Below are 23,532 nucleotides of genomic sequence, written 5' to 3'. Positions count from 1 at the left end.
ATGACAGCTAACTACTGTTTGGATCCGAAAACTGTTGGATCAAATTCTTTTTGCAGATCCGCAGTAACTTGCTTGTGACCTATACAAAAATAGAGCTCAAGTGAAACTGTGAAAGTCACAATCTATGAATAAGCAGGTACTAAAAATCTGGTGGTTTGGCTGCAACTAATGGCCACAAGTACATAAAGGCCACAACAAGCCAGGCTTTCAAGTGAATGCGACCACGTATTTTCTCAATGTGAACGTTTGCTTCGCAAATGCTATAGGACAGGAGAAGTGTCTTAAGAAGCATTGATATTTTCTGTCCTATTTGTATAAACTAATTTTCGTTTTTCCAGAAATACATGACTGGAAGAGACTAGTTACGTTCTGGCGAGGCTAGTGGTAGAAGTGCTGTCCTAAGACACTTCGTATATGTGTTTTGTTGCCCACACTGTGTTGGGCAACTCACCAAGAACTCGCTGACAAGTGTAGTTCCTCGTCGTATTTTGAGGTCACCGTGGGTGATCCTGGATACTGCTGCTCTGGGTCTGGTTTTTGACACACTTGCTTTGTCTTTGTCAGCGACGTACAGCCCTACTAACGGTGGTTAAGCCCTTTTTTTATTGTTACATGCTTTTTATTGTCCCAAAAAGTAAATAGAGAAACCTGTATAGAGTTTCTCGTGAATTTTAATAAGGAGTTTGTAAGTTAATTGAACTGAAGGCCCTCTGTACAAAGACACCTTATTCAGGCAGTCAGGCTGTTAAGAGGGAAACTGTTGCTGAGGACAGGAGCAATGATCTTTGCTCTCAGATGAGCTTTACAGTAAGATGAACAGCCTCCCGCTTATTCGCATTGCATCGGCGGTACAAATCTGTCAACCACATGGACTACTCAAAGTCTGCAAGTTACCAAGAGAACAGGGGAATATATAAAACTAGGACATCTTATTAAAATGACTGTCTTAGAACTAAACGAAAACATGCATCAGTAATGCATTAAAAGGGAAAGATTTTACCACTTTTTAAGCTCTCTTTCACTTTTGTTTGCCTGTAGAGTTCCTGAATCATGGAGTTTTGCCATACTTGCAAATAAAATGTGTTTTCACTCACTTTTTGCCTGTTACTGTGCAGTTTGTCTCCATATGTAAACTTGCAGCACAACTAAACAGACCTGGTGAACCAGCCACTTGATAACATGTGCTCAGCGTCTTCCTTTCATCCGTGTTTCTAAACCAGGGAACTGCATGGATGTAGTTTTGCATTTTAGTGTAGATGCTTAGCTAAGTACAAAGGACAGAATACAGCCTGATTCACGGAGAATATTTCTGTAAATGAACTTCCTAACGAAGATCCCCTTAATATTAAATGCTGTGATAGTTCAGTTGGATTCCAGGTAATTAAACAGCTGCTCTGAGCAGTTGTTAAAGCCCTTAAAAAAAGGGGAAAGAATAAGGTGAAGTAGTAGCAGAACAAGTGGTTTTAATATATGTAGAAGTATTCATGTACTGACTTACTCTAAGGATGCATTTTTTTTGAATATCTAGATGAGAAACTTAAAGAAGCTGAACTAAGCACCTGTAAGACACAGTGCTGCACTTTTCCCCACCCCTGTAAGCTACAAGACAGACTAGTGCATGGAGAATGCCAGTGAGATGCTGACAACATCAGTCCAAATCACAAAATCTAGAGGAAGGACAAGTATGGGAATTCCAGTGCTGTGCTTCACATTTCAAGAGCCCTTTCGTAGGCCTGGCAGGAAGTGCTGCTGGATGGGGTACAAATCTGGTGCACTGGATATTAGCTATTTAATCAGTGGCAGGGTTGTACTATTGATGACAGCTACTCTGGAGAAGAAAGGAAGATGAGAACTTCAGTCTGGATAACTGGGCTGAAGGGGGAAAAAAAGCTTAGAAAAAACATACCCTGAGTGAAGGAGAATGGTGCATAAAGAAAAAATGGTTCTCCCCGCTACTGACACCTCAGCCTCTTTCCAACTGATGCCAAGAAAAACTCCTCGCAAGAGAGAGAGATGTCATGCTTGCCACAGGCTGACAGTAATCCTTTGCCCTTTGGGTCTGGTAAAAGGCATGGTGCCTTCTGTGGCAGCTTTGTAGCCACTGGGCTGAATCATGGTTCCAGATGTTGCTACAGCAAGCCAGCTTCAAGGTAAGATCAAATCAAAGTGTGTTTTTATGATAACTGACAGAATTTTGGAAGTAATTTTTTTTCATTCCTAGTGACTCCGAGTGAAAACCATAGTTGCTTTTTTTCTGGCAGTCCTAGCACTGCCTATTGAGACTGCCACTTGTGAGCCACGTTTTCATCTGAAATAACAGTCTATATGTGATAACAGCACTTTGATTTGTCACTGCTGATGCTCTTCTTGGATTTCTGGATTGGCCAAAAGCAGGTTATTGACTGCCCTGCTGTATCTGCCTCCTTTGCTAGCCTCATGTTATGATATGATAAATGGCTTTCAGGGAGTTCAATAGATGCAGAACAAGCTTGTTCAGAAAAGGCTAAAAATTCATTTGCTAAGGGCACATTCTGTGTTTAATCCAGTAACTTCACCTTCTTTTAGGTGCACAGCATTACAGAGGCTACTCATGAGCACAGATAGCGCTGCTTTTGACTTCTGGAGGCTTTCTTTTGGTTCCTGTCTGTAAACTGAGTAAAAAAATCTACTTCTCATTTTTCAAGACATGGTTTACAGAACAGTATCACAGAATGTGTTAGGAGTAGCACCTTCGTAAATATTTGAAAAAAAAAATTATTAGCAAGTTTGTTGCATTTTACCTCTGAATCTAATTTTTTTCAGTTTCTCCCTGTCAGCCTGGACTGCCAGCCAGCTAACTTGCTTACAATGACGCGTGGGCCAGATGCAATCCTAGCAGTCAGGTGGGCAGCAGCTCTGTTAATTGTGTCTCCTCCCTCCACCCCACCTAAACCACTACAAATACTGAAGACAGGGTGTGTTTTCAGGTATCCATGAAATGGAATGGGGTGTGAGCACAATTTCCTAGCGCCTGCAAGGCTCTGGGGCTTTGATTTGCTTCCTGGCACACCCAAGCTGCTGCAAAAAAAGATGCTACATTGGCGGCAGCTCTGGAGACGTGGATGCTGTGAAGGTGCAGCCCTGTGGCACAGCTGCTCTTTGGGTTCTTACATCTCAAAGACGAGGCAGCCGCAAGTGGGAGCCTGCAAGACAAACGCAATGCCGTTTTCTGGAAAAAGACTTGAGGCCTTGAAACAATCCGTTCACTGCTGCTGAGTGGTGCGATGGCCTTTGAGACTGCACGGTGGCTGTATACAGGTAGGCACGATGTCCTCTCTAAAGGTCTTGGTCAGTAGCTATGCACGCAAAGAGGTTAAAGAAACTATCACCTGCAGAGGTTCTTGCAGCTGACTGAGGCCTTTATTTTGCATTAGAGAAGATCTGTATGTCTGCCTAGATCAGGAAAACACAGGTTGAAAATTTGCTTAAAAAACCCACGCTTCACCTTGGGTTACTCAATCTGGTCTTGATTTGCAAGCAAAAAAAGAAAGACTCAAAACCAATGTACCTGCTATGATAGTTGGTCATGACACCACTGATGCCGTGATATATTTTCTTCCCCAGCAAAGCCATGAAGCTGAAGTACTGGAGGGCTTTGGGGCTGAGTGGCAGGAGGCTAGGAGAGGCCTTCAATGATGGGTGACAGCTGTGCTTCCACAGCAGTCTCCTATACCTACGGTATGTTCTAGTATAGCCTAACAGCATTCATAGTCTAAACCAGACAGGTCTTCAACGATTCTTTTAACAGGTCCTAAAACCTAGACCCACTGTAGCAAAGACTTTCTAAATAACCTTTTGGTTCATCTTGCTTGATGTTAGTTGAATTGTTGCAAATACTGCAGTAGCACCGCTGACAGTAGTGAAGTCCAACAGAACATCACCAGCTCCCTGTTTTATTGCACTGAGCTACACTAAACAGCTAACGCTGAAGAAGCTGTAGCGGTAACAGAGTTGATGGTGTACATGGTCTCAGCACAGAGGATTAAGAAAGCAGTTCACAATAGGCGTGTAGAGTGGGGGCTATTGCCTCTGCAGCCACACTGGGGATCATGAAAAATACCATCAAAGTTAAAAGCAGATGTTTCCTGATCTAATGTTGGCAGGAGAGTTACTGCCCAGGCTCAAATTCTGATGCACAGCCCACAGGACTATCACCTCTGCTGCTCTCAACCCAGAAAAAGAAGTGCCATGGAGGCTGGGGCAGGGGGCCTGCTACCTTTAAAGGGAGTGGCAAAGATAGGGCAAAAGCAAGTGTGCGCAAACCGTGCAAAACTAGTACCTCTTTAGTAAGTAGCAGATAAAACGTTTTGTGTCAACTGCTTTTCAGCAGCTCTGCTTAGATATAAGAAGTGGAGCTTTTAGGGAGTCAGCATGGTCCTTGGTGAAGTTCTTCCTCTGCTTGATCTTCCTCTCCTATTGTTCTTCTCGCTCAAGAACCTGCTTTGTTAATTATTATTTCACAAACTTCTTGTTAATTATTTTCCGTATAGTAATTGAAAATGATTCAGCATAGCCTAGTGAAGGAAGACAGACTGAAGAGAAAGAATGGTTTGAGCATTTTAGATAAAAAGGGGAAGATAAGGCAGAAAAACAGAAGTTCTCGTTTATAGCAAAACGTGTAGTACTAGCTGAATGAACAAGCTTCTAGTCCCATTCAGGGAAGCAAAAAGGATGCATACTGTTACAGGTTTACGAATTTAAGCTGAATAACCAATTCAAACGCTTCATTCACACATGCAAAGAAGTCATATACTTCCTGCATAACTGAGCACATCTTTGAATTTATTGATGTAAAGCAGACAAAACTCTAAATCGCATTCTATTAAGAGTACTACAAATGTCATTCTGAAGCTTGTGTAGCAATGGATCATATAAACTCCACACTTCATAAACAGCCAGCAGATATCTCAGGCTTTTGTTCCTTAATAAGATTTCTTCTATTCCTTGAGTAAAAAGTTACCTGTCTAAAGTCATTGCTTGAAATGCACTGATTAAAAAATAACAGTAAAAATCTAGTATAAATTTAGCACAGAATGAGCCAATCACAGCCATGGCTGGACAGATAAATCAGTGATGAAGAACAGGGAACGACTGCAGGATTCAAAAGGCTGCAGGCAGGGATGCAACACCCTTACCTGGTTTCACAAATTATCATTGATTTAAAAATAAACTATTTTTTCCTCAAGTGAGGGCTGGGGGAAAATAAGAGTGGCTGCAAAGCACTTCCATGTCTTATTCCTCTATGCAGGAACTCCCAGGGCAGCACAGCGCCAGCTATGAACGTGCTTTTTTAGGTCAGATGGAAACTACATGTGGGAGGGTGCTGCTGTGGGACATGGGGAAGAGCCTGAGCTGGACAGGAAGGAGGAAGCAGGCATGCCTGTGTCCAGGAGAGCTTGTAAATATGATACCAAAGCCAGAGCTTGGGCAGCTGAAGAGTGTGGTATTTCCATTTGGGAAGAAGAAGAGGCGGCATTAGTTGAGTTTTGGTTTGAAATATCATCTTTCCCTTCATTAAGGATTTCTGGATTACTGTTGCAAGGCAATCTGTTACCTCTGCTATGCTGCAGGAATTCAGAGAAACCAGAACTTCCTAGAGGTACATGGCTCATATCGTGCCACATTTCCAGCACCAAAGCTTGCCACAGCACTTGTGCCGGGACAAAGCTTTGTGTCAGTTCCCCATAGCTCTCTATGGGGGACCTCTCTTCCAGTCTTCACCTGCTCTGAGATGCCTCCATAAAGCGTGTGCTTTAATATTAGTTTTAAACTCTACTTTGCTAACACTCAAGGACTCATGATATTAGATAGAAAGGCCTGACTTTCCAAAAGCTGAGGTAAGCACAAAGACAGCAGTCCAAACTACTATTCAGAAATGTTACTGTTTTAGCTAAAATATAGGCTTTTTCTTTTTTTCTGAGAGATTTAAAAGTGCCAAGGGAATATACCCCTGTTAGAATAGTTGCAGTCAGCTCTTATCCCTTGTCTGGCTTCAGTCACATAGCAATTACAGAAAGCTCCGAGGTGCTACAGTGAAAGGAAAAAGTATTTTATGGAAGGGAGTGTAAAAATATGCACCTGATCCTGAATGTAGACAGATCTGTAATGCCAGAATCTGCAACTCATGCCTGAATGGTCTGGGAGCTGGATATGGAATTCAGTTTGCGCCTGTATTGGCTCTGGCCCCATACTCTCCTATTAGCTGTGTTTAAAAATGTGTCCATTTGAATTATCTGAGCAGTTTACTGATTATTTGTCATATTAAGGAAGTAACAAATTGGGCCAATCAATTACTGAAATCCAGGTACTGTTACTGTACTATATATAATCAGTCTCAGAAGGAACTTTCAGAAAAATATACCAGAAAAGCAGTGTCCTGGGATGCTTCAGAAAGCTGCGCATTATTCAGCAGGTTATCTTCTCCTTTCCTTGTGGAATCATCTAAGATATAACCTCCTGAAATGGAACAGCTCTGTATTTTTTCAAGGAAATCATCATCAGATCTCTAACACACAGGGTACTCTTACCTACTGATAATCTCTAGCATGGGTTACGGCACAGCATCCCTCCGCTCCCTGCACCCAGCTTTTGATTGCTAAGCTTATTGCTATTTCAGCTGAAGCACAGAGGAAAGACCTATGCCACTGAGTGAACAGCTGCTGCCTTCCTAATAAGTCGCTCCGTCATTGGTGAATTTGGTCTCATCGTGTCACGTTCTCTCAGGAGGCACCTGAGAAAGGAGGAGAGGTAGGAGAGAAGCGGGAAGAAGGTCATGAGTACATCGTCAGTCTTCCCCTAAGATCGCCAGCAGTATTCTTGTAAGCGGAGGAAAACAGTACCTAAAGACCTGCTCTTGAGGTGCACATTTCCCTTATCTGGCCTTGGCAGCACATTAAGGCAGAACAGCATTCTTTTCAGCACTGACAGAGACTGAAAATGAGCACCCAGAGATCTGAGTGATCTGTATTGTACCTGATTTTTATCTATTTCAAAGAGGCCTTGGGAGGTGAACAGGCAAGGTTTCATATTGTCCCAAGGATCCGTGCTTTAAACGCGCAGGCAGACCCAGTCCATACATTTCAGCAGAACTCGATATGGGTCACTGAGCAACGTTTACATTTCTACCAAACAAGGCTCTTGCGATTTGTAGTAAGGTAAACTCTGTAAATGTTAATTCCCCAATAAAGCAGATGGCATCACTAGGACAGGTTTGATTTTCAGCAGTTCACAGACATTTAACATTAAGTACAGTGGTCGACAGGGAAGAGGAAGAGGCCACGTTTTAAGACAGAACCATTTGAAAATCAACTGCCCTTGAACAAACACAGATCATTCATCCAGACCACTAAGAGTGTACATTTGGAAATGGAAGCTCTTTTACTTTTTATCCTAGTTAAATGTTGCTAAATTTAACAAATGCTCACACATAATTTTAGCCTTAATTTAGTGGTTTAAGTATACTTCCTACTTATAGAAAGGTTTGGGTTAGAAGGGACCTTGAAGATTATCTAGCTCCAGCCCCCTTGCAATGGGCAGAGCCACCTTCCACTAGATCAGGTTGCTCAAAGCCCCATCTGACCTGGCCTTGAACACCTCCAGGGATGGGACAGGCACAGCTTCTCTGGGCAACCTGTTCCAGTGTTTCACCACCTTCATTGTAAAAAATTTCTTCCTTACATCTAATAGAAATCTCCCCTTTTTCAGTTTAAAGCCATTGCCTCTTGTCCTATCACTGCACATCCTTGTCAAAAGTCCCTCTCCAGCTTTCTTGGAGCCCCCTTTAGGTACAGGAAGGCTGCTATGAGATCTGCCTGGAGCCTTCTCTTCTCCAGGCTGAACAACCCCAACTCTCTCAGTCTGACTGCATAGGAGAGATGCTCCAGCCCTCGGTTCATCTTCATGGCCCTCCTCTGGACCTGCTCCAACAGCTCCATGTCCTTCCTATGTTGGGGGCCCCAGAGCTGAACGCAGTATTCCAGGTGGGGTCTCATTCGAGCAGAGTAGAGGGGCAGATTCACCTCCCTTGACCTTCTGGACGTGCTTCTTTGGATGCAGCCCAGGATATGGTTGGCTTTCTGGGCTGCAAGTGCACATTTCCAGCTCATGTTGAGCTTCTCATCCACCAACACCCCCACGTCCTTCTCCTCATGGCTGCTCTCAACGCGTTCTCCACCCAGCCTGTACTTGTGTTTGGGATTGCCCCCAACCCACGTGCAGGACCTTGCACTTGGCCTTGCTGAACTTCAAGAGGTTCGCTTACTTTACTTCTTACTTTTAGTAAGAGTACTACTTCCACAGATGTTTATCAGGAAAAATACTCACCTTGCAAGGTTTTGTTTGGCTTGTGATTTAGAATTTAAAGCAGCATGAATCAGCAACTGGCTGAAAACATCTCTCTGAAAAAAAGAGGTCAGCAAAAATACAAAGTAGTAAGTAACTTATTGCTGGTTACAATGTCTTGTTTACCAAATTATTAAATCCACTGAGGAAGGAAACATATCAACATTAAAAATTAAATAGCTAACACTGCTAATAAGCGTTTGCAAACAGGGTTCAGTCACAAGCACAGGGGAGCTATCTAAGAACAGGTGTTACTAATAATTCAAGTGCCTCATAGAGGCTACTGAAAGAGGATTAAGTTGCATCAAAAAGTCTTTTACTGATCTCCTTTACCTGAGCATTACTGCCTCCTAGTTGGATTAGCTGATAACGGATTGGGAACAGCAGGTCTACAGCTTTGTCACAATTTCCATTTTCAAACTCTACGAAAGCCTGGCACAGTGGCAACCCCAAACTAGGAGCCAGGGAAAGTTCATGGTCTTCACAAGGTGCTCTGTAGAATGAGAAAGTGGTTAACTCCTCTAAGTCAAGTTATCAATATGTGTATTTCAGTGCCAGCCTGTCACTGCCTGCAGACAGAATTTTTTTTACCATGCAAAGCCTGATGTTTCAAGTGCTTTATTTAAATAATATCTTTTGGTGTGATTACGTTACTCCCACCTTTTTGTTACTCAATCAGTTTTCATTCTTCTGAATATATCCGCAAAAGGCACAAGCCCAACCCCTCCTGTCTTTGCAATAAAGAGTTTTGGCTAGAAAAAGTCAGAAAACTGCCTAAGTTTCTCTTCTGATGATCTCACCAGAACATCCTACTGCTAGTTCTTTGACTGTCCTCATCTCTGCCAAAAGTGGCAATCAGTCCCTTGCACATGGCACAGTGCCTCACCCTCTTTGTATTATAAGCTGTATTTCCAGGGACGGTTCTCAAAGCCTGCTCTTTTATTCTATGTCAGACTGCTTCTAGGCCCACAAACAGCAATGGATTTTAACTAGCTCTTAAGAGTTTTTGTTTTGTTTTTCTTTTTTAGTGCTTGTATTCTAACCCATCTAAGAGTTGAAGAGGCATACAGCATGGCAATATGCCTGCAGAAGAAACTGTACATTTTAGCAGGCATCCTTGCCAATATTTTTTTAAAAAGTGAAATTACAAGTAATCAAACTCTTTGATCTATAGGCAATATCTACACGGGACAATGTGGAACTGTGTTTTTCCACTGCAACAGAAGGAGTTGACGGTGATCAGGTCTTGGAGGTAGCACCATTTCAGTACCAAAGGGTTTGTTGGCAATATGAGGAGAGGAGGACTTTCTAACCCAAGCAATATCAATTATTCTGGAGAATGCACACAGTTCAATGCTATAAATTCCATCCCCTGTTTAAAACAGAATTTTCTGTAAATTTTCCGGTTAAATCTTTAACATTGAGGAACCTTAGTCACTGGCTTCTGTGTAGAGTGCTTACAATGACAGCTGAGAGTCACATTCCCACACTAGTAACTTAAATTTGCCAAACAAAGAGCATGCTCTGTGCTTTCCTTCTTGAGTCAGCACTACAAACTTCCCATTTCTTCCACTAGGTCAATGTTGATTTTTCAGCATGCAGTGTTTATCGTTCCTTTAACAAATTATGACATCCTGGAAAGTTAGACGTGCTCAACAGATGTGCATTTTAAGCAGTTTGAGATAGTTAAGGATGGAAATGATGAAACAGTTCTTCATTTAAACATTTGTTCCAGCTCTCTGAAAAGATGCACAGAGATGGAAGATTGATTTAAAAAAAAAAATAAAAAATCATTCTCTTGCAACTGATCTGAAGTATTGATTCATGAAGCACAACATACTCCCTGCATTAACTAACATTTCCGCCCATGAAAATAAGTATGTGATACCAACCGCCAGAGCGCGCCGTGGAATACTTTACAAAAAAATATTGTCAACTTTAAATTGCAAAGGCTCAGGAAAAATAGTAATGAAAAGCCAAGAAAGACTGTTGCTCATGCCAAAGTTTTGTGGCTGCTTTTTCGACAAATACAAAACGTACCTTAGGTATCATGTAGCTATTACATATTCATGATACACATAAATTAACCCATTAAGCCAATCCTTAATATAAACCTTTCATGTCACAGCCGGTTTTCTCAAATAATAAAATTAAGCTTTCTAATACTTCAAACTACGGCTAAAAACGTGGAGCTGTATTCCTACAAAAGGCTGGGACGCATAGGCAAAAGGAAGCACTGGGTGAAAGGATAAGTAGCATGTGTTCATTAAAGCTTCCCTGAAGTGGCATGCTTGTGCAGTTTGATATACTTTACATATACTCACATATGTTTATATAAAGGATATTTGCCATTTCCTGCTTTAGTCAAATCAGACATGCTTAGGCTTGATTTGACAGTTACTTGTTTTCATAAGTAATCTTAAAAATTACATTTCTTTTTTATTATTTTTGATTGATGGGTTTTATAGTTGGGAACAAAGAGTGACAATTTCAGGTTCTCCTTCTTTTTTAAGGCAAGAGAAGCAATAGATGCTGAAACAGAGGAAAAACAAGGCGTAGGGGGGAAGAAATTGCATTTACAGCATCTATATATCGACCCCTTCAAAAAAAACAAGGCAATTTATAGTTATTTAATACAGAAGGGAACACGACAAAACATTGTTTAGATTAAATTTACCTAAATATTCAAGTTTTTTAAATAATTAATATGAAAGCAAAATATTCTCTGTTATTACTTTAGCAGTACTTGAAATTCAGTTTCCTGCAGTTGTACTTCACAACACATCACACAGCAGCTATTAGAATATCACTACCAACTAATGTTCTGTTACTAAAGAACCTTTTAAACCGGAGCAAAGAGGAACCACCACAGATAGCTGACGTACACTGTAGAAGGCCCTCGCTAATATAGAGATGATATCCTTTATTCTTTGCATGTAACACAGCTTAGTGTGAACCCACTGAAAGGAAACAGACAGCAACTGTTCAGTTAGTGCCCACAGCCTCAAATGCAAGAGACTTCTGCTTAACAAGATCAGAAGCGCCTCTAGGCATTAACTCAAAAAATAAATAATTACAGGGATCTCCTAACTGAAGATTGCACTACTGAAACCAGACACGTCCCAGTGACATACTAAAGCAGAGAAGAGTATTTTGTAGTGCTTTGGAAAGCCAGAGACATTATTCCTCTGAAGGTCAGAGGACAAAATATTTCTGAAATACAATACTTCAATTCACTTGCTTACTTGGCAAGTTCCTGAAGAGTTGTTAAAAGCTCATCAGTAGTTTTGTGGTCTTTGGCTCCAAGTGAGGACATCAAGATGTGTACATCATTGAACAGGAGAACGTGATCTTTGGTGTGCTTCTTCGTAAGCTTCAGAACATTGTTCCACCTGTCTCCAACTTCACACCTAAGAGTAAAAAACAGTTTTCTCAATAAAAATAGCACATGCAAAAGCATGTCTTTGCAACATACTCAGTCACCCAGCATAAACAGCACTCCTGCTAAACTGTAGAAAACATTCCCTGATGTGGCAAAACTTACGCAATAATGCTCAGCTGCAGCTTGCCGTATTTGGGCAAAGAGTTTATCGACTGTCAGTAATTTATCACCAATGTTTTAAATTGCATTATGTGAGGTTCTGGCTTTATTATGAGATTGCTCAGGTCTTCTTGGAGACGATGCTCACAGCGAACTGTCTAGCAATCAAAAACCAGAGTGATAAGACAGATTTCATAAACAAACCAAATGCATCATTAGTGTTTTAGCAGCGTACTGTGAAAATAATGTATGTCTGTCACCCTTCCCTTCATGAACCCTAGTGTACAAACACTAGCTTAAAAAAGTTCAGGAGAAATGCCACTGAGTAAGGAAAGCACACAAAAGCCAGCGGCTAATATACATGTCCTAGCTATTTCAATCAGTATCAAAATAGAAAGTTAAGTATCTAACTTGAAATTTACTTTGAGGAAGTGCTACAGCTGTTTAGAGGCTTCTGTACTTGATTCAGTCTCAAAACTCCAGGGACAACAGAAGTGAATTTGACAAAAAGGAAATATACGACCGATGCTAGCTTGAGCTGAATGAAACACCATACTGGCACGGAAATTAAAAAAAAAGCTCTTGGGAAGACTAAAAGTTATGGACATTAGTACAAATTTCACATTGAGGCTTTTCTCAAGAGCAGAATTTTCTTTTGTAACAGAAGATTTCTTCTGTAACACTGACCAAGCCTGCTCTGCAAGTATATTTGAATACTTCTCCAACATGCAAGGGAAAGGGGGGAAGCAAAATGAAAACTATTTCCCTTACAGTTTTAAGAAAGAATGGCAGGTGGATACCTTACCTTCCAGGTGAAGCCTGTACAGCATCGAACAGTTATCTACTACATCCAACATGCTTCCACTTGACAGACACCGGGGAGCAATCTGTAATCACAGGTATGCATGAGATGCCCAACTGATGTGCTAGTGGGAACTTATTCAGATAATCACACTTACTTCCATAGTGCAGAACTAATTTTATCTTTTTACTCATTCGAAAATACCTGTTTTGCAATAGTTCTAATTGCATCTTTCCTGAATACAGCAATTTGCAATGATAAACACTTACATTGCTTCATGTGTGTTGTTCTTCCTGTTATGAAGTTAAACTCGGTAAGTATGGAGAATCACCAAGGTCTTTTATATTTTCCAAAACGGTGCCATCAATACTACTTCACTTTGCCAAGATTAGTAGACAGAAGTCTGCCCAGCAGCCTTCTTAATGCTTGTGTTATTTTTATAATCCTTACAAAGATAGGTTACCCTATCCAATTGGATATTGCTTATTTACAAAGATTGTTTTGAAATCCAGATAGTAAAGAACTATAGTAAGTTAACTAAGATGAAAAGACACGCTTCTGTTGACTTAGTACCTAACATGTAAAATCAGTTCTATCTAAAGGTTAGCTTGACTTTGTAGGAAAATTATTTTACACCCTTTTAAAAAGCGTGAATAAGAAATATAGACAGAATGGAAAACACTACCAACAGTGCCGTTGTAGCTCTTTCAAGCAGAAGTGTAAGAAACACTTGCACTGCGTAACACGCGAGTCTTTTGGGCATTTTACCCAAAACCCTTGGGAAACAGTTTCCTTCAAAAACTTCAAAAACAACAGATGTAAATACTACGTACACATATATGGCACACCGTGACACGTTTCACTCTCATACAGAAGGCAGAAAGCACACATCATGGTCTTAAGCACATTCTCTACTAGTAAAGATAAAAAGGCCCCTACTCACATGATTGTCATAAATTGTCAAAGCAGCCTCATATTCACCCTGTAAAAGCAAACAAGGACGGTGTGATTAACACTCAGAGATGGTAACCCAAAGTGACTGGTAGTAGCCAAAGACATATAATTAATAGATGTCATCATATTACTTCACAGCTGCCTCATGACAAGCAGAACAATCCAAGTCAAAGAAGCCTTGAGGTACTGAAAGAATGAATGGAGTCTAGGATTTACTATAGGCAAAATAATCAGTATGTTTAGGCTTAATTTAATAAGATATATTAAATTATTATATATATACACCAATACTGGTATAAGTTACACGTGAAGGAGAAAGAGAAGGTATTACCTCTCAATCTAACATTCATTTCAGGGATTTTTGCAAAAATTAGTGCATCCCATGGTGTATGAAAAGAGGTAGGAAGAAAAAGAATTTTAAGCAGGCTACAAAAAGTCGCATAGATAGAAGGTGGCAAAATAAACAAGCTATTAGGCTACTATTGAGAATTACGCTCCTTCGGTGTTAATAATGCTGAATACAAGCAAGTTACTCATTTTCTGACCAAAGTACACTGCCTTCTCAACGATGTCACATTTGTCTCCCTGTTGAACTGAACCCCACAACTGCTAGGCATTATTAAATCCAAGGAAATTCTTCATTGCAACCTGACAGGCTGGGTAAAATTGCAACAATTTTTAAAGGGTTTCAGTAATAAGAATTAGTAACATTAATAACACTGGTGACCAAATTTAGAGCTTACTGCATCTCTCATAGTCAGCCAATTTTGGGGGCAGCAAACTAGTATTGAATTTGAAGAGAATTTTGTCTAATTTTTGTCTGAAAATTAGACAACCAAGTTCATCTTTCTATCAAACAACTGTGCCAAGTGTGAGCCAATTTTGGGGGCAGCAAACTAGTATTGAATTTGAAGAGAATTTTGTCTAATTTTTGTCTGAAAATTAGACAACCAAGTTCATCTTTCTATCAAACAACTGTGCCAAGTGTGATCAGTGACACTATTTGATCTTCAAACCTACAATAATCTCACAGCAATTTTTCAACATTCTAACAAAGAACCTGGAACTTTGATTGATGTAATTAAAACTTCTAAAAATAATTGTAATAAAGGGCTAGCTTGTAAAAATGGCCTTGTGCTATCTTATAAAAACATCCCTTTAAATAGTTGAAAAAAAAACCACAACAACTATAAATGTTAGGTCTGCCTTTTAAATAACATGAGATGAATGACCTATCTAGACCATAAAACACCTATATGAAAATATCTCATACCTTTTCAATAAAGTACAAAGCCCAGTGCCAGTAATTATGGCAAGCAAGCATATCACTGTTCTGGGGAGAAAAAAGAAAAAAAAAAAAAAAGAAAGAAGAGAAAATATTATTTACAAAGTAACTTCCCATTTAAACACATCTAGTCAGATTTCTGTTTCCTTCTTCAGCAAAACTGAGTATGTCACCAGACAGAATTGACAAGAACTTTAAATCAGCTGGCCAGGATACCTTCTCATTTGACACATTCATCCTTGCAGCTACTCAGGAAGACCCCTCAAAACCAAGGTTTCTCCCACGTCATTTTCCAGAGAGAATTTTACTTGGATGCCTCAGAACTCATCCTTCTGTAAAACCTTTTCTTTTGTTAGGCAAACACCCCACATCTATAACGAGCGAGATCTGTCTCATCTAAAATTTAGGCATCTTCTCTGAAGCGACCTGGATAGATCCTGGACAGAGATACTCTGTAAAGAAAACCTGTGCAAAATCTTTGCCCCTCTTACTGAGAAGGAGGAAGATGCGACAGAAGGAGTATGAATACTGTGGCAGTATGGATCCTGGTCATCAAAAGAAAATAAATCAAAATTTCAAATCACCAGGCCAGATACAAGCGGCTGTAATAAAGCCCTTAGAGAGGTCTGTTCTTTTCCTGTGCTTACAGTTTAACACTCTGTGTTCATGATGTTTGAGATGACCAATATTGCACAGAAGAAGCGATTATACACATTATCGTTATGACAATGCCAGCTGTTACAAATCTTAACAACAGTGGGTCAGGCAAGAAGGTATGTTAGACAATTCTACTTACTGATCTTGCACTTTATTTTGTTTGGATAAAGGATATAAATCACAAAGGTATGCAACTATTTTAAGAAACTGAAAAAGAAGTCACTGATTGGGGTTTTTTAAGGCATCACCCAAACTGTCAGTCCCCTGCATCACTGTTTCATTAAAACTGATATATTAAAGGACAAAATGCTTTCTGGGAAACAACAGATATGAACCTCAAGCAAGGGTTTTCTGTCTGCACTTCCAGGCTTGGTATCTCAATGCTTAACTGAAAAAAAAAAAAAAAAAGTGCTCATCTCAATCTAAGCAAAAAGCTGGTGAAAATGTCAGTGGTTATTGTACTTTTATTGCTGCACAATAAATCACATATATATAAATCACATGTCAATAAATCACCATTTTCACACCTGATGTTTCACCTGTCAGCAACGGCCAGGCCTTTATGAGATGTAAAATACCTAATCAGCTCCAGCAGGAAAAAGAAGCTACACTGTGATAGTTTGATGTGTGGGGGGGGTGTTCTGGTGGCAGGGGAGGGGATTTGCTCCCTGTGCCACCAGATCTGAGTCCCATCCCCCCCGGGGGAGGTTGAGCCAAATTGGTGCCTCTGCGAATTGCCCTATTTAAGTTGGGACAAAGGGGCGGGAAAGGGGCTTTTTGCTCAGGAGTGAGGAGAGAGCAGGAGGGCGCTGCCCTCGCTCCCGGCTCCCGGCCGGGCGGCTGCCCGGGCCCGGGCCGGCGCCATGTGCTCAAGATGGCGCCGGGGAGCCACATGGGGGACTCGGTAAGCGCCCCACTCCCGGGGTGCCCACCGGGCCGAGCTCCCCCAGAGAGGATTAATATCTAAGAGAAAACAACCACAACGACCGGGTCAGCCAAGATGGAGCAGGAGGAGGTGTACTGGAGCTGAGGTTTCCCTTGCAATTGGTGTGGAGATGGCAGGCAGCCCCCCTGCAGCCAGGGTGTACTCGGCGGAGCAGCGACCCACTCGTGGCCTGTGGAGAAACCCACGTCGGGAAGGAGATGCCTGAGCCCAGGAGAGGTCGTGGAGCAGGGGATGCGCGACCAGGTACTGTTGATAATGGGGCATGGAATGCACGACGAGGTCGTGGAGGCATCTGGAGACCGTGGGACGACCCACGCCGACACGAGTGGCAGCAGCTCCCTAAGAGGCCGAGACTGGTAAAGCCCGAACTGGTGCGATCCATGGGGAGGATTGCAATCCTGCGGGCAGGACTCATACTGGAAAAGTTTGGGGACTTTTTCTTCGTGAGTAGGGGATCCACCGAAGCAAGGGAAAAATGGTGTAAAGACTCCTCCTCCTTTAAGAAAGGAGCGGCAGTTAACAACATGGACGGACTGACCTGCACTCCCCATTCCTGTCCCCCTGCGCCGCCGGGGGGGGGGTTTGAGCCAGGAACGAAAGGAAACGGGGTGGGGAGGTTGTTGTGTTTAAGATCTGGCCTTGTTTTCTTTTTTTCTCCTCTCAAGTAACCGGTTTCGTTCCCTTTTGTCTTTTGTTTAGTAACTGTTAATAAACTGTTTTGTTTTATTAAGAAAGCCTGAGTCATGTTTTGCCCGAGACCATGTTTGGTGGGTGCTCCCTTTTCGGTTCTTGTCTCGACCCTCAGTCCAAAAACCACGACATACACACACACGTACACACCACACGCTTGTTGAGAAGCAGATTTATGACAATATTCTTAGCTAAAGCAAGGCAGTGGGAGAGGACAGACTCTGTGTGAATCCTGGCTTCCTGACGTGTTTGCCGTTTTTGTCATCTCAGCAGCTGTAGTAACGACAACTTAAAGTGTCCCTCATAATATGCCACTTTTTCCTGCCTCTTGCTTCAGAAGCAGCATGGAGAGTAACAGCACCTCAAGTAGTAGTTTCTTCCAACACGTAAACTTTGCATGGCGTGTAACGCACCTGCATATAGGAAGGAACTGCACGCAGAGGAATCAAGAGCTTGGCTGGAGGAGATAAAGACACCTAGAAGGAGCTTTTTCAGAGATACTACAAGAAGGTTTACCTTCCAGTTGGTTTCTGTTTCCTTCATAAATTCTAATCCTTTCTTCACCTCTGCTTTCATTTCATTTATGTGAGCTATAGTATGAACGGACCATGCATCTGTCTGATTTATAGCCAAAGCCTAGGAGTGAAAAAGGAGAAAACGTGAAGCAGCTTACAAACTTGCAAGTAACAATAGTTACCATCGCTGATATAGAAACAAGAGACTATTTTTGTCTTGCTGCATGTTAAGTACATCCCTGCATCGTTCCAACTAACCACAGCCAGGAAGTCTGATTTGGACAGAAAAGGAAGAAAACGTTTGTTGGCTGACTTCACTTCCCAGCTTCTACTGCATAGAGATGAACACCTGCGAAACACTTCAAAATGTAGGCTTTGATGAAGATTATCAAATGACATTTTATTTCACAGCCATGCATCAGCATCAGCCATGAAAGAACTGCACGCCCAGGCACAATATATTCCATGACATAGTGCTTTGCAGGTAGTCATTTCTTCTTCAAGAACATGGCCAGCTCTGAGTATTCAGCAAATTCCTCTTTCTTGCTCCAACAACTCCTGCTAGGTTTTAGGCATTTTGTGAGGCCAGCCATTAACCTAGTAAGTGTTAAATGTTAACTTTTAGTCTTTGTTGTCACTTTCAGCAATTTGATGTAACAGAAATTTAGCAAAAGCACCCATTAGAGATGAATTGTATCTGAGACTCCTGGACGACAGGGATAATCCTAAGGACAGGAGAAAGTCAAGTACAATTACTATCTTCATAAAAAGCAAACAGGCTGGCTAACATCGATCCCCATAAACATTGTACAGTTAATTTTTCAATAATCCAGGAACAAGCATCTGGGAAAAAAAGGAGGGGAAACCCAAACAGGATGGATTGTCAAGAGCAGATTACACCAAACCAATCCAATGTTCTTTAATAGGAGTAAACAGCCAATTATACACAGGGGAAACAGCAGATGAGATAATATATGGATTTTGTAGGGATGTTCTGACAATATCTGACAAGGCACGCTCATAAGCAAGCGGAGGAAATATAGTCAAGATGAAACTGCCATGCTATGGCACAGATGTGGGAATCTTTCTAAGGAAAAGTTACCAGTAGTCTCTTAGTTATCAGTTGTCTCTGTGAGCATTTCCATGTTGAGCTTTATCTCTTTGCTCCTTCTACTAACCACTGGGATGACGGGGAGAGTCAGTTCATGGCATTTACACAAACCACCACCCAGACATAAGGACGAGGTTTAAGAATTCTCAAACCTTTCAGCATCAGTAACAGGCAGCTTACCTCATGGGCAAGCTCCTCAGCACGATCGAAGAAGTTCGTTTCCATGAGCCCAAAAGAGTAGTAGCCCTTCACGTAGCTAATTAAAAGGGCAAAACCGGTACATCATCCATTTAGAACTAGATTTAAGCTGGGACTGAAAAAACTATTAGAAATAGTACTTAACTCAAAACAGCCCTTACAACGAAAGTTACAATGAGGGTTCAAGCTTGCAGAATACGGAACAACTAGCTAGTTCTCAGAGGAAATGAGAGGCCCAGAGACACCAGCAAAAGATGCACATCACCAGTGTTTTGAGAACTGACATTTATGTCTTTAGATAAACTAGAACTAAGAGTTGCACAGAACAATCTGCTGATCTCCGTAACAGCTGCAAGATGCGGAACTCGAAGGCTAGAAGCAAGACAATGCTGTCACAAAAGCTACCTCAACATCTGAGAACAGACACGCCAGCGTAGCCTTCTGCACTTGCTCCAGTGCCCACAGAACTACAGGCAAGCACTGTCATGTGAAGTGGTCCTCTAAAACTGGTTGTAAAGCAGCCCCGTTAATCATAAAAGCGCAACGTAAAGGAAAATTAGGGACGTTATATGCTCTTACACATATACCTGAGGCAGTCACTTTAAGAAACACTTAATAAGCAACAGGACAGAGGAAACAGCCTCAAGTTGTGCCAGGGGAGGTTTAGATTGGGTATTAGGAAAAATTTCTTTATCAAAAGGGTTGTCAAACACAGGAACGAGCTGCCCAGGGAAGTGGTTGAGCCACCATCCCTGGAGGTATTTAAAAGACCTGTAGATGTGGTGCTTAGGAACATGGTTTAGTGGCGGACTGGCAGTGTTAGGTTAATGCTTAATGATCGTCAAGGTCTTTTCCAACCTAAACAAGTCTACGATTCAACTGCTCTTCTATTTGCAGATTCGTAGATTGCAAAATACCACAGGATATGTTTCTGCTTCTCAAAGTATCTGTTGGGGCTTTGGTTTTAAACTCCTGAGGAAAAAGAACTACTAAAACCTGTGGGTTATGTTGCAACTGATTTATTTCGTGGATCAAGATGAATAAAAGTTGATTTTTTTTTTTTTTTTGGCCAACTTATCAATGCATGTGTAACTCTACATGCCTGTAAGTTTAAGGACAAGGAGTACTTGCCAGGTTTTTATACTTCAAGAAGTGCTTGGCATATGGATGTTTCCTGTTGCTTTACAATTAAGTGGACAACAACTTGCACTTTCGTAGCATCGTGTCTAGAAAAGTTTATAGAAGAGCGGTCAAAACTGCTAAGTCGTCTTATTGTCCCAACAAATGAAACCAGTATATTGTAGTTAAAAACAACTAAGCGGTTTAGATTTTTCTGAGTTGAGGTAACACAGCTGGAAAAATGAGACTCCTGACACTGCCCTCTGTTCCATGAGATTGCGGGGCACCGCAGCCACTTGAGGAACTGAATCAATAGCTTCACTATTATGTTAGCACTGAGTCTGTATTCTTTGCATTGTTTGTGGAAGGAAAAAGGGAGACAAAATTGTGCTGGATATGGAAGTGCAGTGCATTGGTGTACAGCAACATTCATGAAATATTCAGAAAGGTATGGTTGCCTGTGGATTCATCTGTCTCTAAATGTTAAATGTATGTATTGACTTACAATTTAATGTTAATTTTTACATAAAGTTAAAAGCTTTCAAATAATTTAACATGCCATTTTAAAAATTATTTTTAAGCCAACAGATTCAGATTATCTTGAATTAACTTTGGGAAACAAACTTTCAGGACTGAACTGGAGACATTTTTTAAAAATCCACCTTCTTGTCAGACTGCTGTACTAGCTGTTATAGTATATCCCAAAGAAAGAAAAGTGTGTTTGTAGCTTTGCTTCTCTGGATCCAAGCCTGTGCTATATTATATTGGACGTTACGGTAGTTAAAGATTGAGTTTCCTAGTTCTAAACCATATATTCCACTGATGGATTTCTGACAGGTTTAAAACACGGAGCACTTCATGATATGAAGCACTGGCAAGAGAGCATCTCCCCTCTGACCGTGATGCTCACTGACTACTCATGGTGCTTACAGTTTGGAGAGATAAATTCAAGAACAATCACTGACATCTCACCCTGATCCTTTGCTAGATGTCAGGCAACACTGCTACCAACCATCTCGTCCACTTGCGGTGACCAAAACTCCTCACAGTCCTTTCAATAGGATGACAGTGGACTTACCCACTAGCGAACATGTCCAGCGCTGATACATGAAGCTTCTCCCGCTCGGTCAGCTGCTGTGATTCTGAAAGCGCCATCATTGTTCTCATCGCGCTGTCCAGCTCTTTGTTGAGCCGCGCTGAACTTCCGGTGCCAATCAACTCCAAACCATTAGCAATGACATGTCCCTTTGCTATGGAAAATAGCACATTACAACCTGAGCTGTACAGCATTGCAGGTAATTCCTCTCTACATAAACACAAGGAGGGGCTGGTTGTTTGATTTAAATGAGACTGACTTATACACATGGGGTCCAAGAAGTCTCGTAAACCTAAAGTTTTTATAGGCTTTTCATGACAGCCATTTAAAAAGACTTGAATCAAAAAGAAAAAAACCACACAAAACCATCCCAGCCTGCTCTAGATTCTGAAGAAGTTTTACAGATTCTATAACCCACTGCCTAAACAAAGTAAATTAAACACGAAGACACCAGGTATCATCCAGCACTTTCCGTGCTAAGATTTAAAGGTTATACTTACTAAAATTTGGATCTGCTGCTTTTAACTTTGAGAGGCACCCCTCAATACCTCCGAGGCTCTCATTATTGGTCCAGGTTGCGTACTGTAAGAGACAGAGAGAGAGGGTCGAGGAATCCTCCATGATATTGGGCTTCTTTTCCTTCTCCCAGGTGTTTAAAATTCAGAAGTAAGCAAGGCAAATGACTAAAAGAAACTGCATTCAGATAGGGTTAGCGGAGCAGGAAAAGCGAAAAACTGTTTTCTTTAAGGTAGTTTGGCCAACAGCAGAACTAATAACCGTACATTTCTAGGTTGTTTATGTGAATCGGTTGATTCTCCAGTGTCAAGCAGGATGAGCACACTGGCTGAGGTTTTCCCCACAGCTGTGGCATCCAGCATAGCCCTCTGCTGCAAGTGTTTTCTGCTGCCTGCTAATGGCCCAACTCCTGATTGAGAGACTCTCCCAGCTGGTAAGAAATTTAAACATCAACTACAGCAAAGAATCTTTCATGCATGAGTCCCTTCAAATCACATTTTCTTACACTTTTTGGTCATACCTGGGTCAGCACAGCATCAAATAGTTTACAGGCTTCATTGCTAGTCGTGGACAGGACAAGTCCAGCATCCTGCCAGTCCTGCACAACAAAGAAACACAAACAAACTCATTTTACACCTTCATTTTCCAGACTATGCCAACAGATTTTCAAACTGATGGTGTTCTGATATTTTCATCAACTATGCTCTTTTTTTTTAAAAAAAAAAAAGAAGAAAAGCAGGAAGGACAATGTAAGCAGGCAAACCTTTTGTGCAGTTGTAGCTACATCTGAAGATTCAATTAGTTGGGGTTAGCAGTGGGAATAAAGAAGCAGAAAATTATGAAGTGTAATAGAAGATCTTGATGGGTTACGCATCTCGTAACAAGAGACTCATTACAACTAAACTTTTGGCTAGACCCTCTGCTGCAGACACACCTCATGTGAAGCAGAGACATGGTAAAATTAAACCCTGTTTTTTTGTAACTGAAATCAATACCTTAAGTAACTTGCAGGCTAAACAACCTGGCAGAGCAAATCCACCAAGTCACTGGAGTCAAGTCAACACAGGACTCGGACCACAGACTTGTACAGAAGCCTTACAAAAAGGAAGAACATCGGAACATTTGATAAAGCTGAAATGCAAAACAGGATCAGGCTGCCACAGTTTCTTAACAAGCTATGTAACACTTACTGAGGTGCTACATCTCCTGGCTAGCTGCTGGAGAACGAAAAGAGTTCATTAGGCAGATGCACAGTTTACTCAATGGTGGAATTAAGCTGCAGCAGCTACTGCATCCTGGTTCATGGTTGTCTCCATGACTGCTCTCTTAAGTAACTTAGGCAACAAAATAGAAAATCCAGTGCCTATTTCAAAACGCTTAACTTATTCATGTGGGTGTCTACAGGCAAACAGGCATGTAATCTCTAGTTGCTTGTAGGCCTCTTCCCCCACACAGAATGGCCACACAACCACAAAGCCTGTCATCTCACAAGCTGAGGTGCTTCCCTTGGCAATCTACTCAGATTTTTTTTAATAATGTTTGGGTTTATTTCTACCAAGTACTCTCCATTCAGCGTTCCTATACTGTACCCATCATTGTCTCTAAGACCGTAAGGTTCACCACACCGTATACATTCCTTTTCAAGTACACACACATCTGAGGAGCTGCCCCAATCACTTCAGCATCACTTTTATTCCAGTACACTGAACATACAGCATAGACA

The 23,532-nt window shown here is 41.3% G+C and overlaps 1 protein-coding gene across 1 annotated transcript; it reads right to left on the bottom strand.

Moving 5' to 3' along the window:
- Nucleotides 1–6,114: 6,114 nt before the first annotated feature.
- LOC147528912 (tetratricopeptide repeat protein 38-like) lies at nucleotides 6,115–23,125 on the bottom strand. Its single transcript, XM_086610759.1, has 14 exons — nucleotides 23,099–23,125; nucleotides 22,330–22,407; nucleotides 21,794–21,875; nucleotides 21,276–21,447; nucleotides 19,061–19,136; nucleotides 17,771–17,890; nucleotides 14,950–15,009; nucleotides 13,666–13,704; nucleotides 12,721–12,807; nucleotides 11,924–11,973; nucleotides 11,625–11,789; nucleotides 8,713–8,872; nucleotides 8,362–8,435; nucleotides 6,115–6,769 (listed from the first exon to the last, which is right to left on the bottom strand). The coding sequence occupies exons 1-14, from the start codon at nucleotides 23,123–23,125 to the stop codon at nucleotides 6,676–6,678; spliced, it is 1,284 nt and encodes a 427-aa protein (XP_086466885.1). The 3' UTR covers nucleotides 6,115–6,675.
- Between the last annotated feature and the right edge of the window lie 407 nt (nucleotides 23,126–23,532).

Source organism: Tauraco erythrolophus, chromosome 4 (assembly GCF_009769465.1).
Source record: "Tauraco erythrolophus isolate bTauEry1 chromosome 4, bTauEry1.pri, whole genome shotgun sequence".
Taxonomy (NCBI): domain Eukaryota; kingdom Metazoa; phylum Chordata; class Aves; order Musophagiformes; family Musophagidae; genus Tauraco; species Tauraco erythrolophus.
Note: the sequence above shows the minus strand (reverse complement) of the source record. Positions and strands in the feature narration are given on the sequence as shown.